General features: G+C 35.5%; 1 protein-coding gene and 1 long non-coding RNA gene across 7 annotated transcripts in view; one reads left to right on the forward strand and one right to left on the reverse strand.

Annotated features, from left to right (window-relative positions):
- GRM5 (glutamate metabotropic receptor 5) overlaps positions 1–15,392 on the reverse strand; it is a 523,779-nt gene that overhangs the window by 130,934 nt on the left and 377,453 nt on the right. For all 6 annotated transcript variants that reach the window (XM_021102328.1, XM_021102327.1, XM_021102332.1 and 3 more), the window contains exon 4: positions 9,127–9,362. In XM_021102328.1, the coding sequence (XP_020957987.1) occupies positions 9,127–9,362 (236 nt within the window). The remainder of the gene's footprint in view (positions 1–9,126; positions 9,363–15,392) is intronic.
- LOC106504843 overlaps positions 1–15,392 on the forward strand; it is a 200,713-nt gene that overhangs the window by 124,772 nt on the left and 60,549 nt on the right. The gene's annotated exons all lie outside the window — the stretch shown is intronic.

The raw sequence follows: 15,392 nt of genomic DNA on the forward strand, positions 1-15,392 counted from the left end.
TTGTGGGAAAAGATATGAATTGTGGCTGGAAGTGGGGGTGGTGTAATCCCACCTAGTTTATGACATTGCTGGGAAAAGAGAAACCTAAAAAACTTTTGGATATTGAAATAATCTGGTATGTCAGTTTATAACAGGAGCCCTAAATTCATTATAGCCATTTGACCTTGTGATTCACTTCCTGATTCTGGAAACTGCATGAGAAGCTCATGTTTTTGAAGGAGAAGACTGAAATCTCCCATTTTTTTGTAATATTTGGAAGCAAAGCACCACTTGAGGATGAAACGTGCTCAAACTTCAATTAGTTTTTTTCTCACGCCTGATTCAGAAACAGCATGGTGCAGGAGGCTAGAGAGCAAAGCTCAAAAATAGTAAAAATCTGAGTCAGGTATTCAGAGCAGGGAGTATACCAGCTAAACTCTCAATTAAAATTCCATGACAATTGCCCTGTAAAGATATTCCTAACCAGAGGCTGGCAATTTCTATCTTCTGCTACAACTTAACTCAAACCAGTTTCTTGGAATCTGGAAAAGGCAAACTATCACTGGGGAAAAAGTAAAATTCAGTCTTTATGGTTTTTATCCTCAGTGTCTGGCATAAAAAAATAATTTCAGATGTTTCAAGAAACCTAACATGATCAAGAACTAAGAAAAATAAGTTAATATAAGTAGGCTGACAGAAGATCTTGGATGTTAAAATTTGGAAAAAAGGACCTTAAAATAACTATAATCAATGAATTCAAGCAGATACAGTAAAGGGTTGAAAAAATGGATGGGAAGAACGTCAACAGAAAATTGGAAACTATAAAAAGAATTAAATGGGCATTCTGGGATTGTAAAACACCATACCTGAAATTGAGGAATTTTTATTATGGTTAACAGAAGCCTGGACATAGGAAAAAAATTAGTGAAATCAGAGAAAGGATAATAGAAAAAGGTTAAACTGAAGCGCAGAGAGATCTTTTCAAAGAACCAGCTTTTAGTTTCATTGATCTTTTCTATGGTTTTCCTCGTTTCTATTTCATTGATTTCTGCTCTGATCTTTATGATTTCTTTCCTTCTGCTTACTTTAGGTTTTGTCTGCTCTTCTTTCTCTAGCTGCTTTAGATGTAAAGTTAGGTTGTTTATTTGAGGTTTTTTTTGTTTCCTGAGGTAGGCTTGTATTGCTTGCTATAAACTTCCCTCTTAGAAGGGCTTTTGCTGCATCCCATAGGTTTTGAGTGTTGTATTTTTGTTGTCATTTGCTTCTAGGTATTTTTTAATTTCCTCTTTCATTTCTTCAGTGATCCATTGGTTGTTTAGTAGCATGTTGTTGAGTCTCCATGTGTTTGTGTTTTTTGCAGTTTTTTCCTCGTTGATTTCCAGTCATATAGCATTGTGGTCAGAAAAGATCCTTGATATAATTTCAATTTTCTTAAAGTTACTGAGGTTTGATTTGTGGCCCAGAATGTGATCTATCTTAGAGAATGTTCCATGTCCACTTGAGAAGAATGTGTATTATGCTGCCTATGGATGTAATGTCCTATAAATATCTATTAAGTCCATCTGGTCTAATGCTTCATTTAGGGCTTGTGCTTCCTTGTTGATTTTCTGTCTGAATGATCTGTCCATTGCTGTAAGTGGGGTGTTAAAGTCCCTGGCTATTATTGTGTTAGTGTCAATTTCTCCTTTTAAGGTTATTAGCAATTGCCTTATATATTGAGGTGATCCTATGTTGGGTGCATATATATTTAAAATTGTTGTATCTTCTTCTTGGATTGAGCCTTTGATCATTATGTAATGTCCTTCTTCGTCTCTTATATATTATTTATTTTAAGGTCTATTTTGTCTGATATGAGTATTGCTACTCCAGCTTTATTTCGATTCCTGTTTGCATGGAATATTTTCTTCCATCCTCTCACTTTGAATTTGTATGTGTCCCTAGAAGTGAAGTGGGTCTATCGAAGACAGTATATACATGGGTCTTATTTTTGTATCCATTCAGCCAGTCTATATCCTTTGGTTGGGGCAGTTAGTCCATTTATATTTAAGGTAATTATTGACATACAGAGAGAAAATAATATAAAAGAGAGCCCAGAGAAAACATCAAGTGTGAGACATAGTCAAATGATCTAACAGGTGTATCTGGGTACTAGAAGGAGCAGAGAGAAAAATGTGGCAGAAGGAATGTTTCAGGAAATAATGTCTGGGAGTTTTTTAAAACAGATGAAAGTCTGTAATACACAGGTTTAAAAAGCTCTGGAAGCCCTAAAAAAGAAGTATGCAATGGAAATCAGATCCACTTTATCATAGTAAACAAAAACTTAAAAAAAAAAACCCATCTTAAAAGCCTAGAAAAAAAAAGACATATTACCATCAGTGGTACAACATTAACAATGATGGCTGACTTCTCAATGAAATCATGGACCTAAGGGAAAAAATAGAATGCTGTTTTTTTTTGTTTGTTTGATTTTGTTTTTTTAGGGCTGCACCCATGGCATATGGAGGTTCCCAGGCTAGGGGTCTAATCGGAGCTGTAGCTGTGGCCTACACCAGAGTCACAGCAACGCCAGATCTAAGCTGTGTCTGTGACCTACACCACAGTTCACAGCAATGCTGGATCCTTAACCAACTGAGCAAGAGCAGGGATCAAACCTACAACCTCATGGTTCCTAGTCAGATTTGTTTCCACCGCACTGTGACAGCACCTCCCGGAATGCTGTTTCTAAAGGCAAAAAAGAACTGAGAAAGAACAACTAAACAAAAGAAAACTTTCCAATATTGAAGGCTCTCCTCAGGAAATGTATCTTCAAAAATAATACATTTTGAAACGTATAGAAATATCATATCACTATGTTATATACCAGGAACTAACATAGTATTATAGGTAAATTATTCTTCAAAACAAACTCATAGAAAAAGAGATCATATTTGTGGCTACCAGAGGTGGGAGGTTAAAATCAAGGTAGTCAAAAGGTACAAACTTCCAGATGTAAGATAAATAAGTACTAGGAATACTGTATAACATGATAAAGATAACACTACTGTACATTATAAATGAAAGTTGTTAAGAAGTAAATCCTAAATGTTCTTATCACAGAGAAAATAATTTTTTCTATTTCTTTGATGTTGTATCTATATGAGATGATGGATGTTCACTAAACTATTGTGGTACTCATTTCATGAGGTAGGTAAATCAAATCATTATGTTGTCCACCTTAAACTTATGCAGTGCTTGTGCCAGCTGTATCTCAATAAAACTGGAAAAAATAAAGAGAAAAATAAGGTATTCTTTGAGAAAGAGGTGATATAATTTATTAGCAGTAGACCTACATTATAAGAAACCACAAAGGAAATTCTTCAGGAAGAACTCTCTGGAAGAATCAGAGATGAATGCAAGGAAGTACTAGAAAGAGTGAAGAAAACTGGTTAGTGACCATTGTCACCCACTGTTGACCATTTAGAACAACAATCACAAATCAAATAAATCATAACAAAAGTATATATAGTATATATAAAAAGTAGATTATATGGCAATATCTAAAACAGTGAACGGATAAATAGACTTAAATATTTGCAAGATTTTGAATGGAAACAAGAAGCAATTTAGTATAGTTTGTATTAAATTAAGGATTTAGTAATTTCTTTTGAAAACTCTAAATGAGTTGTACCAAGATGAAACAAAAATGCTCAGAGAGGTGACAGAATAATAAAAATACTGATTAATCCAAAAGAAGACAGTAAGAAAGGAATAATAAAAATTAAAGAACAAATTAGACAAATAGAAAACAAATAGCAAGCCAGAGAGAGATAGGAAATAGTAATAAGCGATACTCCAATTGGGTGATTTTCATGGTGCTTATATATAACAAAAGACTCCTATCCACAGAATATGAGGAACTCTTCAAATAGACATAAAAAGTAATCAACTCAGAAATGTGCAAAAGAGTGGAATAGATACTTTACAAAAGAGCATGCCCAGATTTCCAATAAGCATATGAAAAGGAGCTTAGCTTTATAGCACGCAATGGAAAAGCCAATAAAAATCACCATATGATAACTCAATACTGACAGAATGCTTAAAGTGTAAAAGATAATACCAGTGTTGTGAAGGATGCAAAGCAACTTGACATCTTATGCACTTCAGTGGAAGTTTAAATTAGTTAAATTGGTTTGGAAAATTGCTTAGCAGTATCTACTAAAGCTAAACATATGCTTAGCTTATGACCTAGCAATTCCATATCTATGTATATATCTAACAGGAATTAGTATATATATTTGTCAGAAGAGCTATATGAGAATGTTCATAAAAGCTTTAATATTTAAAACAATAATCCAAATTTCCATCTATAGGAGAAATGATAATTCTGGTATATCCACATAAAGGAACACTACACAGCAATAAAAAAGAGTAGACTAACAATATATGTATCAATAGGGGATGAACTCCACAACATTATTTTGAGGGGAAAAGGTCAGACACACAAAAGTAAATAACGTAAGATTCCATTTATGTGATGCACAAGGTTAGGCAAAACTAATGGGCATTGAAAAAGGTTATGTTAATGGAGCATATTATTGATTGGTATTGGGTATGGGAGAACTTTCTGATATTGTTTTGGGTGGTAGTTCAGAGATGTATATTTATGTAAAATATTCATAAAGCTTAAATTCACTTAAGATTTTTGTATTTTGTGGATTATATATACATCATTCTACAACATACACACACATATACCATACACATATAAATGAAAATGCCTTCCTAAAATGTGTGTGTGGGTGGGAAACATTCTGAAATAGTAATTTGAAAATCTTTTTTTTTTTTTTTTTTGCAAGGGAAATAACTTATCCTCATTTTAGAATGCTTGGAGAATATAGAAAGATAAAAAGAACATTTGCATTTTTATGAGTAACAATGAGAGTGAATTTTTTTATGTTTATTACTCATTTCTAATTGTTCTGTGAAGCATTTGCCAACATATCCATTGTACAGTTATCTATTTTTAATATTTATATTATAAAGTTGGATGAGTTTTTCTTGTAAGTACATCAATATTTAGACTGTCATATTGGCCTTTTTTTTTCCCTTTTAACTTTGTTTATTATGTTTCTTAACACAAGGACTTTAAAATGTTTTATTTAATTAAAATTCACCAAATATTCCTGATCTCATATACTTTATCGTTCTTTTTCTGAGTAGAACTTTCCTCAGCCCCCTACAGTAGTTTTTTTGTCTTTGTAGTTTTTCACACTTAACTCTTTTACTCATTGAGGTGGGTGTGTATATATGAGTACGTGTGGGTTCACATATGTGCAGGTTGTGACATCATGAGGGTCCCCCAACTTTTTTTCTAAATAGTTAGCTAGTTGCCCCAACATCTAATTTCTTACGGCTTTATGGCTATTTAGTAGAAGTCCTCTAGGCAATGGCATTCTGATGTCTGTTAGTTTTGGTTAAGATTATTCTTCTAAGAGTTTTCTTTTGTTTCGCTTTTGTTATTGATGTATTCATCAGTACTTCAGTGGGAAACTGGAAGAGGCTATATGAAAGACTGCTATCCAGATGTTATTAGTCATTCCATTAGTCTAAAGAAAAATAAACTGTACCTGCAAAATGGTACTAAGGTAGCATTCGTGGTTTTGCCATTAACATTGTGCTGTTACTAGCCACATTTGTTTTCCATCCAGATTTTTAAAAAGTCACTTAGCTGTAATCTATTCAGGATAAACTTCTAGAAGCTGGTCTGTTTCCAAGGAGGCTCTGTTACTTTCAAAGTTAAGTGTTCCCCTTAAACTTTCTGGTTACTTAGAGCTTTTCTATACTTCATTCTTTTTTTTTTTTTTTTTTTTTTTTTTTTAACAACTACTCGCTTTTATTTTGGGAAGGGGTGTAGGGGTTACTTTGGCCCTTCTTTCTTTTTTTTTTTTTAATTTAATTTATTTATTTATTTATTTATTTTCCCACTGTACAGCAAGGGGATCAAGTTATCCTTACATGTATACATTACAATTACATTTTTTCCCCCACCCTTTGTTCTGTTGCAACATGAGTATCTAGACAAAGTTCTCAATGCTACTCAGCAGGATCTCCTTGTAAATCTATTCTAAGTTGTGTCTGATAAGCCCAAGCTCCCGATCCCTCCCACTCCCTCCCCCTCCCATCAGGCAGCCACAAGTCTCTTCTCCAAGTCCATGATTTTCTTTTCTGAGGAGATGTTCATTTGTGCTGGATATTAGATTCCAGTTATAAGTGATATCATATGGTATTTGTCTTTTATACTTCATTCTTTATAAGGCTACTGCTAATTCTAGATGACCAGATTCATATACCTCTCCTAGATTTTATATTTTGCCTTTTAAGAAGTGTCTAGGAAAAATAAGCAGTAATTCAGCTCTGGGTATTTCCATTCTTTGTGTCAAGTCATTTTGTTTACCGAACTATCTATTAGGTGCTGTGGACAGTGAATAAGGTAAAGATTTCTTGCCTGCCATGAATTATAAACTCCTAATATTTCTTACTACTCCAACTTAAAAATGGTGGTCTTATGCACTGCCGATGAAAGTAAATTACATTTAGGAAAATGCTAGTCATTTTCAGTAGTGTTACAGATAAAAATAAATTACTTGGGGTCTTTTTGAAGATGGGGATTGAGATACTCAAAGGATATTTGAGGTACATAAGGAAATATATCAAAAGTAAAGAGTAGTGAATACTGGGGTATCTATTATTGCATTCCATAGTTACACACAAGTAATTTTAAGATTTATTTTTCTTTTTTGTATTGTTAACCTATATGTTAATTATTATAGAATGCATTTTTTTTTTTTTTTTTTTTGGCCGTACCCATGCCATGTGGAAGTTCCCCGGCCAGGGATCAAACCTGTGCCGCAGCAGCAACCCAAGCTGCCACAGTGACAATAACAGATCCTTAACCCTCTGTGCCACAGAGAACTCCTAAAACGCAAATTGGATAGTGATTTTTAAAACTATAACAATCTGTCTTTAAGAGAGCATATTGGCTAAACCCTAGATAGATCTGAGTTCAATTCTAAGTTCTAGTGTTTTCTTGAGAAAGTTATCTTATCTCTCTAAATCTTCATTTTCTTATCTCTAAAATAAGGATAATAATAGTGCTATACTCATTGAGAAAAATAACACAAGTATTACATATGTGTCCAAAAAATTTTATGTAAAATATTATATCTGTGGACAGATAAGATTCCAAGGAGGTGGGGCTAAAGAATTCTTTCCAGTCCTGGAGTAAGGAACAGATTCTGAATGGAGAAATCACATTAGGATGCTTGTGAAAGACTAAGGCAACAAGTTCAAACAGGGGATATTACACAACAATTTCCATAGAAATAATGTTTCCATGGAAATCAAAGCGTTTTTTAAGAACTGTATCTCACTAAGACCTCCAATAGAAAAAAAAAAAAAGCAGAAAGAGAAACAAAGAATTATTTCAAGGAGAAGACATTTCAGATAAAAAGGAGGAGGGAAGGAAGAACATAAGTACAAACAAGGGTAAAGACCAATTGGAGAAATTCACTTTGCCACACTGGTTAGGGGTTGTCACTAACTCCTTAGCAAAAGGGAGCTGGAGAGGAGCCTGCATCTACCTCTTACCCTCTCTCACTCTTCCAGTGTATCTGCGTATAGTTATCACAGAATCACCACACAGAGACGCACGTATCTGCCTCAAATCTCAAGAGAAGGAGACTGTGCCCTTTGGAAATGGGAAAGAACTGCAAAAATACGAAATCAGCTATGCAAATGGAAATGGTGAAACACATGTCACAACCCTGTGTATTTACACAGACCTTTTCATGAAAGTCAAAAACAAAAACAAAGGAAATGAATGAGCATTCCAAGATTTTGGACAAACATTAGCAATATCTAAAGCAAAAGAGAAGCAAACGTAGTCTCACACCAGGCTTCTGTGATTTCTGGATTTCACTGGCCAGAACCATCCCACACTCCAACACCCCCTCCTCCACGGCTGCCAAATTAGGAATTGACAGAAGGTTGCCAAGTTCTCATTTTACCAAGTACTGACATTTAAACACAATCACAAATGACCACTTGCTGCCTCATTCATTTCACAGAAGAATGAACTGATAGCCAAAACATAGTATGGATGGGAACTCAGGGAGAAAATGCATTATAAAAACCTCACTACGTTGTTCCTGCTTTCCTTATTTCGGTCTTGGTGACATTTTCTCTGTGGAATGGAATTAGTGCATGGGCCAGGGTTTCAGCCTCACTGCCCCAGTACATTCTTGTGTTCCAGCATCATGATGATAAAGACACTATACCACCAAACATAGCATTTCACTCCTTTGTAAATTCCTAAGAAGTACGTGTTACACAATGTGGGATAAGTCAGACATTGACTTACAGATCAGTACTGGCTCTGCTTGGTTATTGGAGTTAAGAGTCCCCTTGGATGTGCTACAAATAAAACTAACTAAACCTTTTGTTTAAAACTCTTATTATGTCACTTTCAGCACTGAATTGCAGTTTTTGTGGGCATGACTATTTCCCTAACTAGACACCAGACTCCTTGAAGGGAGGAACTAGTTTTCTTATCTGTGGTACCCTTATAACTAAAGCAGTGTTTGGCATGTTGTGAACCCTTATTTGATGAACAACTGAATGAATGACTCTGCTTAGGTTCTGTGTCTTCATAAACATCGTAATTGCACATAGCAAATCCTTGCTACTATTTTATAGTTTATTGATGGAAGTAGGGATTGGCGCTCGCTTTCATCATTCACTCATTCATTCTTCAGACATCCATGAACCTCTCGCTCTGTGCCTTATGCTGTGTGAAATGCTAAAGATGATCAGAATGACCAGAATGCAGTTCTTGCCTTCAAAGATGTGAAGAATAGTTCATTTCTGGAGCTCACATCATCTTTTTAACACAATGCCAGTTTCTTGGAAGATTTAAATATTAATAATCAAATCGTTTGAGATCTTAACAGAGTGAACATTTACTCCTGTTTTTCTTATTATTCTAAGAAGCAATACAAACTCTTTATGCAAGCGTCTTCTCTAATGGGTTACAGCCACCATCCCCATGATCGTTTCCTTAAATTGCAGCCTCATCCTATCCACTTTAAATGAAACAGTAAATCTGCTTACTATTGCAAGTCTTGTTGTATTTGCTGTTTTCCTGTGCAAACCCTTCCAGCCGGCACTGAAAACGATGCTGCCAGAATTCTTGAAACCAAGGGTTTCGGAGGTTTGTTTCTGGCCGGAGCTTCAGATAATAATCATCAAACCACTTGACATCGGGAGATTGGAGCTTGATTGTGATTCCACCAACAGCTTCTCGCTGATATCCATCTGTCACATCATACCTGTCAGCCCAGCCATCACTGTGGGGAAACAAAAAACCCCTCAGCTTAGAACAGATATTTTCTAAGCAAAGGATTCCATTTGCTTTTCTTCTGAAAAACATTAGTTATCAAATGGCACTCAGGCCACACTATGGGCCTCCATTACACTATGTGATTATTGAGATAGCAGCTTGTTAGGATAAAAAGTGCAAAACATAATGGAAACTTTGCGTCTCAGAATGCTAGCAGGCACCAATCTCACTTACCTTGAACTGCAGAGAAGAACCGAGTGCTTTTGGCAGAATTTTACTGGTTGTAAAATACAGTATATGCAGGGAAACTGCATAATGTCACCATTCACAGTATTTACTGCACATTTAATGGCTAGATAACTAACTTTAAATACATCATCTTCCTTAATAATAATCATTATAGTGATCATACAAAAAATGTGAAAAATATTTCTAAAATATACCTAACATGGATTTACCTAGCCTATGACATGATATTCATGTGTTTTTTTGTTTTTTTTTTTTTCCCCACATTGTACTCATGGTGATAGAAAATTTAAAAAGGAAAACTTTCTGATTATGGCCCTTCTATTAAATATTGATTCATCAGAGCCGCAAACTGAAGTCCTTACAGTTCCTATCCTCTTTCCTATCACATGGTTCTCTAATACATTTGAAATTCGCATTTGGAATCATGTTTTATGTGTTTTACATTAGATTGAACGAGCTTCTAACAATAGGCTGTCAAAGATGGTGGCAGGGATTATACTCCTCAACATTAATATCCTTCTATGCACTGATCACTCCAAGTAATCTAGGAATTTTTAAATAAGAGTTTGACATCAGAGTTCCTGTTAAAATGGGATACAAGTATAATAGAATAAGGAAAAGTATTTTAAACTTACTTGGAAAAGACAAAAGATGCAACATTGAAAATAAAAGACATGAGAAAATGTTTCTATCAAATTTGGACACACTCAGGGCATTCAGAAAGAAAGCAACTCTGACCTTTCCTACCCCTCTGTCATTTGGAATATACACAATTTGAGCTATTTATCTGCTGGGACCCAGTGTTACTGTCCTTCCTTTGAAGAGATGCACACACTCTTTCAGGAGAGCAAAGGTCAGGGAAAATGTAACAATGAAAAAAAAAAAGTAACAACAAAGAGGGAAGAGGAAATATGGAGAGAGTTGAGGGGAAGAACAGAATGGAGCCTTTTGAATGCAAGGCAGGAGAGGGTTCAGAGACAGCTGTGTAGGGGGAGTGGGTGCTGGAGAAAGGGGGGCAAAAGCGTTTACAGTAGTCATCATTGTTTCATCGATACTCAGATATTTCTACTTATTGGAATGTTAATTTCTTTTTGTATTCCAAAAGTAAGACATTTTTATTGTAGAAAGTTTAGAAAATAAAGATTTAAAAAATGCTGGCCCATCATCTCCTCCCATTCCCATCCTTATTGTATACATTTTGGTGTTTATTCTTTTGGGCTTTTTTTTTTTTTTTTCTGTGCATAAATATACTTTTAATACTTAAAACCGCATCTTACCAGGGTGTTGTTTTTGAACTTTATTCTTTTTCTCTCTTTTCTGTCTTTTTTTTTTTTTTTTAAAAAAAAAAACTACTTTTATTGAAGTAGAGTTGATTTACAGTGTTGTGTTAATTTCTGCTTCCAGTAAAGTGATTCAGCCGTACATGTGCACATGTCCATTCCCATACAGGTTATCACAGAACATGGAGTAGATTTCCCCACACTATACACCAGGTCCCCGTTGATCATCTATTCCATATACAAAGATGTGCCTTTGCCACTCCCCAAACCCCAGTCCATCCCTCCCCCTCTGCTCTTCTTCTTTGGTAACCATACATTTGTTTTCAAAGTCTGAGTCTGTTTCTGTTTTGTAAATAAGTGGTAAGTTCATTTGTACTCTTTTTAAAATTCCACATATAAGTGGACTATATGGTATTTGTCTTTTTCTGTCTGACTTACTTGACTTAGTATGCTAATCTCTAGGAATGTTAATTTCTTTTCTTTTTTTCGCTTTTTAGGGCCACACCTGCAGCATATGGAAGTTCCCAGGCCAGGGGTCAAATTGCCACAGCCATAGCAATGCGGGATCCAAGCTGCATCTGCGAGCTATATCATAGCCCACGGCAACGCTGGATCCTTAACCCACTGAGCGAGGCCAGGGATCAAATCCGCATCCTCACGATACTAGTTGTGTTTGTTATTGCTGAGCCACAACGGGAACTCCCTAGGAATGTTAATTTCTTTTTACCTTCCTTCCGATGCATTTTGTCCTTTATACTTTTTTGTTTTTGTAGGCAGAAAGCATGCACCAGTATTTTGCAAGTAAAACCAGTGCTGGGGGAAGCTGTAAGTAATTAATTAGAATAAATACAAAAAAAGCATGTGGTTTTTCAGTATGTTCTGCTATACCAACTCTGACTTAAAAACTGGTAATGAGAATTGTTCCAAAGGTCATAGATTACTCATTAAGATATCATAGGGGGAGGAGAAGGAAAAAAGTAAACAAACCAAAAAAACCCCCATTTCTTCTTCAACTTCCTCCTTGACAAGAACATAGATATTTCATTAGAAATTATGTTGAAAATTTTAAAACTTTTGTGGCAAATCAGGAAAAAACAAGTAATGCAATATGTTTTGTCCTGATGTTGAATGTCGTTATTTCACACATGATCTTCCCCCAGGTTTCTCATTTTCAGCTGCAGAAGATTTTATTTAAAGCTGACAAGTTGAAATGAAGTGGGCTTATTTGCTTCATTTTCTCGCTCTGTTTTGGAGGGTTTATTATATCACTGATAGGAGACTGTGGGTCTCACTGGCACTCGAGGAGGTGCATGGGCGTGCTGCAAATGGGACAGGAAGGCCTGTTTGTCAAGCACAGCCCTGTGCTCCAAGGAAGTGGGAATTTAAATTGCTCCTTTTGTTAATGCTGGCTTGCTCTTATGTAACACTATGATTATGAATATTACATAAGAAATGTAAGATTATAATGGGTCCAATTTACCCTTCACAATTCATTCACTGAATTTAATGGGGATTGTAAAAAGCCTGTCTTGATAAACTTTTTGGAGGTAATATTTCCATTAAAAAGAAAAAGGTGTCAGGACCAGTGTGCATTAATTTCCTCATCATGTTCTTTAGCTTTTTTTCCCCCAGATCTACATCTCTACATTTAATTTGGCAAAAGATGACTTTTTTTAGTAGTCTATACATTCAGAGTGGCAATTTTGAAGAAAACAGTTTTGTTCCACATATTTTCATTCAACAGCAAAATAAAAAACATAAAAGAGTTTGAGTATAAGCAGAAATTTCCAATCTCTGTGACAAAAAGGGGTTGTTCTATTTAAGATTGGGGGGAATATTTGCTATGTATGTCTCAGGAAAGTTCAATCCATACTGGCGAAGTTAGATGGTGCTATATTGACTTTAGCTTATTAAATATTAACATTTTCATAAAAATGTGCTTTTACGATTTGCATTAAGATGGTAGGGTATCTCTAAGTAAGGAAATAAATCCACAAGTAAAATGAATAGCCAAGAAAAACTTGAGCTCACCTTTTATTATCTAATGCTTTCCATTGCATTATTACAGTGGACTGTCAAGATTCTGGCACTGCTTTAATGCCTTTGCATGACATATATTTTAACAGATCAGGAGAAAAAGAGGGAGGAAGATAAGGAAAGAAACTGAAAATGTACCACCCTTAAGACAGTTTTATAGATCTAGTCTCTGTCTACCCACCCATCTGTCCATACATCCACCAATCCATTCATCTAATTTCTCTTCTTATTGGCGGGTATTTTACTCATCTCTTTATAATCTATTTTGTTATTTTCTTTGATATCCAGTCATTTCTCATTATTTGCAGATTCTGTCTTTTCACATTCACCCACTTGCTAAAATTTATTTGCAATCCCTGTATCAATACTTTTGGCACTTTTATGGTCATTCTCAGATGTGCACAGCATGGCAAAAAATTTGAATGTCCCGATGTCCATGTTCCCAGCTGTGGTTGAACAAGGTGACCCTCTGCTTTCTTGTTTTATCTTTGATACTCCGTGAACAAGTGTCTTTTTTGTGTCTGTTTCATGCCAAGGTTTTGCATTTTTGCATGTTTTTAAATTGATTTTGCTGTTTATAATAACCCCAAGTATATTGCTGATGTGTTATCTAGAGTTCCCAAGTGCAAGAAGGCTGTGCTATATCTTACATAGAAAGTCAGCTGCATTCAGGCATGAGCAAAGTGCTGTTTGATGTGAATTCAATATTAACTCATAAACAATGTATATTAAAGTGTCTTTAGATAGGAACACCCATAAAGCAAAGTTATATATTGACTAGTTGGTGAAAATGTTGTGACTAGGGGCTCATGGCCGTTTAAACCTAAATTTCTCATGGGGTGATGGTCAGTACTTACTAATTCAGTGTTGGTGTATGCGTATATGTATGTGCGTATATATTAATTTGGATGTCGTTATAGTCAGGCTTCTAGTTTTTTAAATTTTATTTATTTTGCTATAGAAACAGAGTAATTTGAGTATTTGAAAGAGGAAACAATTTTTAAACTTACTAAGGTCAACATAATTAAAAGAGACGTCTTCTATAGGTACCCAGTGTCAAAGCACCTTCTCAGTAGATACCTTAGATTCCTTTACATCTTGCCTGTAGACATCTTCCGGACATGCTCATCTAGCAAGAATTTCCTTTCCTTTTCTTCCCAATATTGCATTACTAAAATAAGTACTCTGACTCTACGATCTACTCTTTCCTTTTTCTCTTCTCAACTCCTAATTTCCATTGTTTTTCATAATTAGCACTTCATTAAAGTTTAGTTTTTTAGTTTTTTCTACAGAAGGTTCTTATTTCAAACAAAAATGACTCTGGACTTCTCCAGCCAATATTCATCTTCTTTGTCTCTAGAGCTTTCCTTCTTTTCCTCAAGATTTGTTAAATATCTACTTATTTTAGACTAACTTGTTTTGTGGCAAGAAACAGTTTCTATATCTCGGTGGTTTAGAAGAACAGTTTATTTTTTTTGCTCAGCCTTTAGGTTCGCTGCAGATTGCCTACATAACTTCGCTCCATGTCATCTTCATTCTGAAACACAGTCCGAAAGAGAAGTTTCTCTCAGGGACAGGCTGATCTTGTATAAGGGAAAAACAGAGTGTACTGGGCCTATGCAGTAGTTCTAGAGTGTACTGGACCCATGCTATAGTCCTTAAGTGTTCTGCTCAGAAGTGGCATATATCACTTTTGCTCACATTTCATGCACCAAAGTGAGTCATATGGACAAACCTGACCTGAGTGGACAGGTATGTACAACTTCCCCACAGAGAGGTTCAGTGACTATTGTAAAAGAAAGTGTAATCTGTCACATTTACTGTATATTTGTTGATATTGTCCTTAAACTGACAAAAACATTTGTTAAATAGGTTTTAGACGCTGAACTCCAGGGACTCTCAGTCTAGTGGCGGAATAAGAAAGGACAGACATATAAGTAAATGAACACAATGAGAGAGAAGATCTGTAAATAACTAACTCTCCTTGAATTGAGTTTGAAAAATATGGATAAGGGGGTGATAACTGTATTTTGAAATGTTATTTTCTAGATGATGAGACGGTATTTGTGGATCAGGGAATAGTGACTGAACTACGGAAAAAGTAAGGTGGGGAGGACCAATTATGAATGGCCATTTGCACCATCCCAAAGTTTTGGACTTATCTTTGAGGAGATTGGGAGCCACTGGTGGCTTTTAAAGTGGGAAGTGACATGAAGAGACGATGAGAATTGGATGAACCCTGGTAGCAGTGTGAGTGACAGATAAGAGCGGTAGCTGAGCGTTAGCGAATCAAGTTAGAAGATGTGTCACAGTGGTCAAGCCAACTGATGGACAGTTGCATGAAAGGAGCAGCAGTTGGAATGAAAAGCCTGTTTGTAAGGAATTCTAAGAGTCTCTAGGAGTAGATGTGTGGAGAATAGGGGGTAAAGGAGGATGTTTATGGTTTATGGGAGACATTAGTGAAATTGTAA

Source organism: Sus scrofa, chromosome 9, assembly GCF_000003025.6.
Source record: "Sus scrofa isolate TJ Tabasco breed Duroc chromosome 9, Sscrofa11.1, whole genome shotgun sequence".
NCBI lineage: Eukaryota > Metazoa > Chordata > Mammalia > Artiodactyla > Suidae > Sus > Sus scrofa.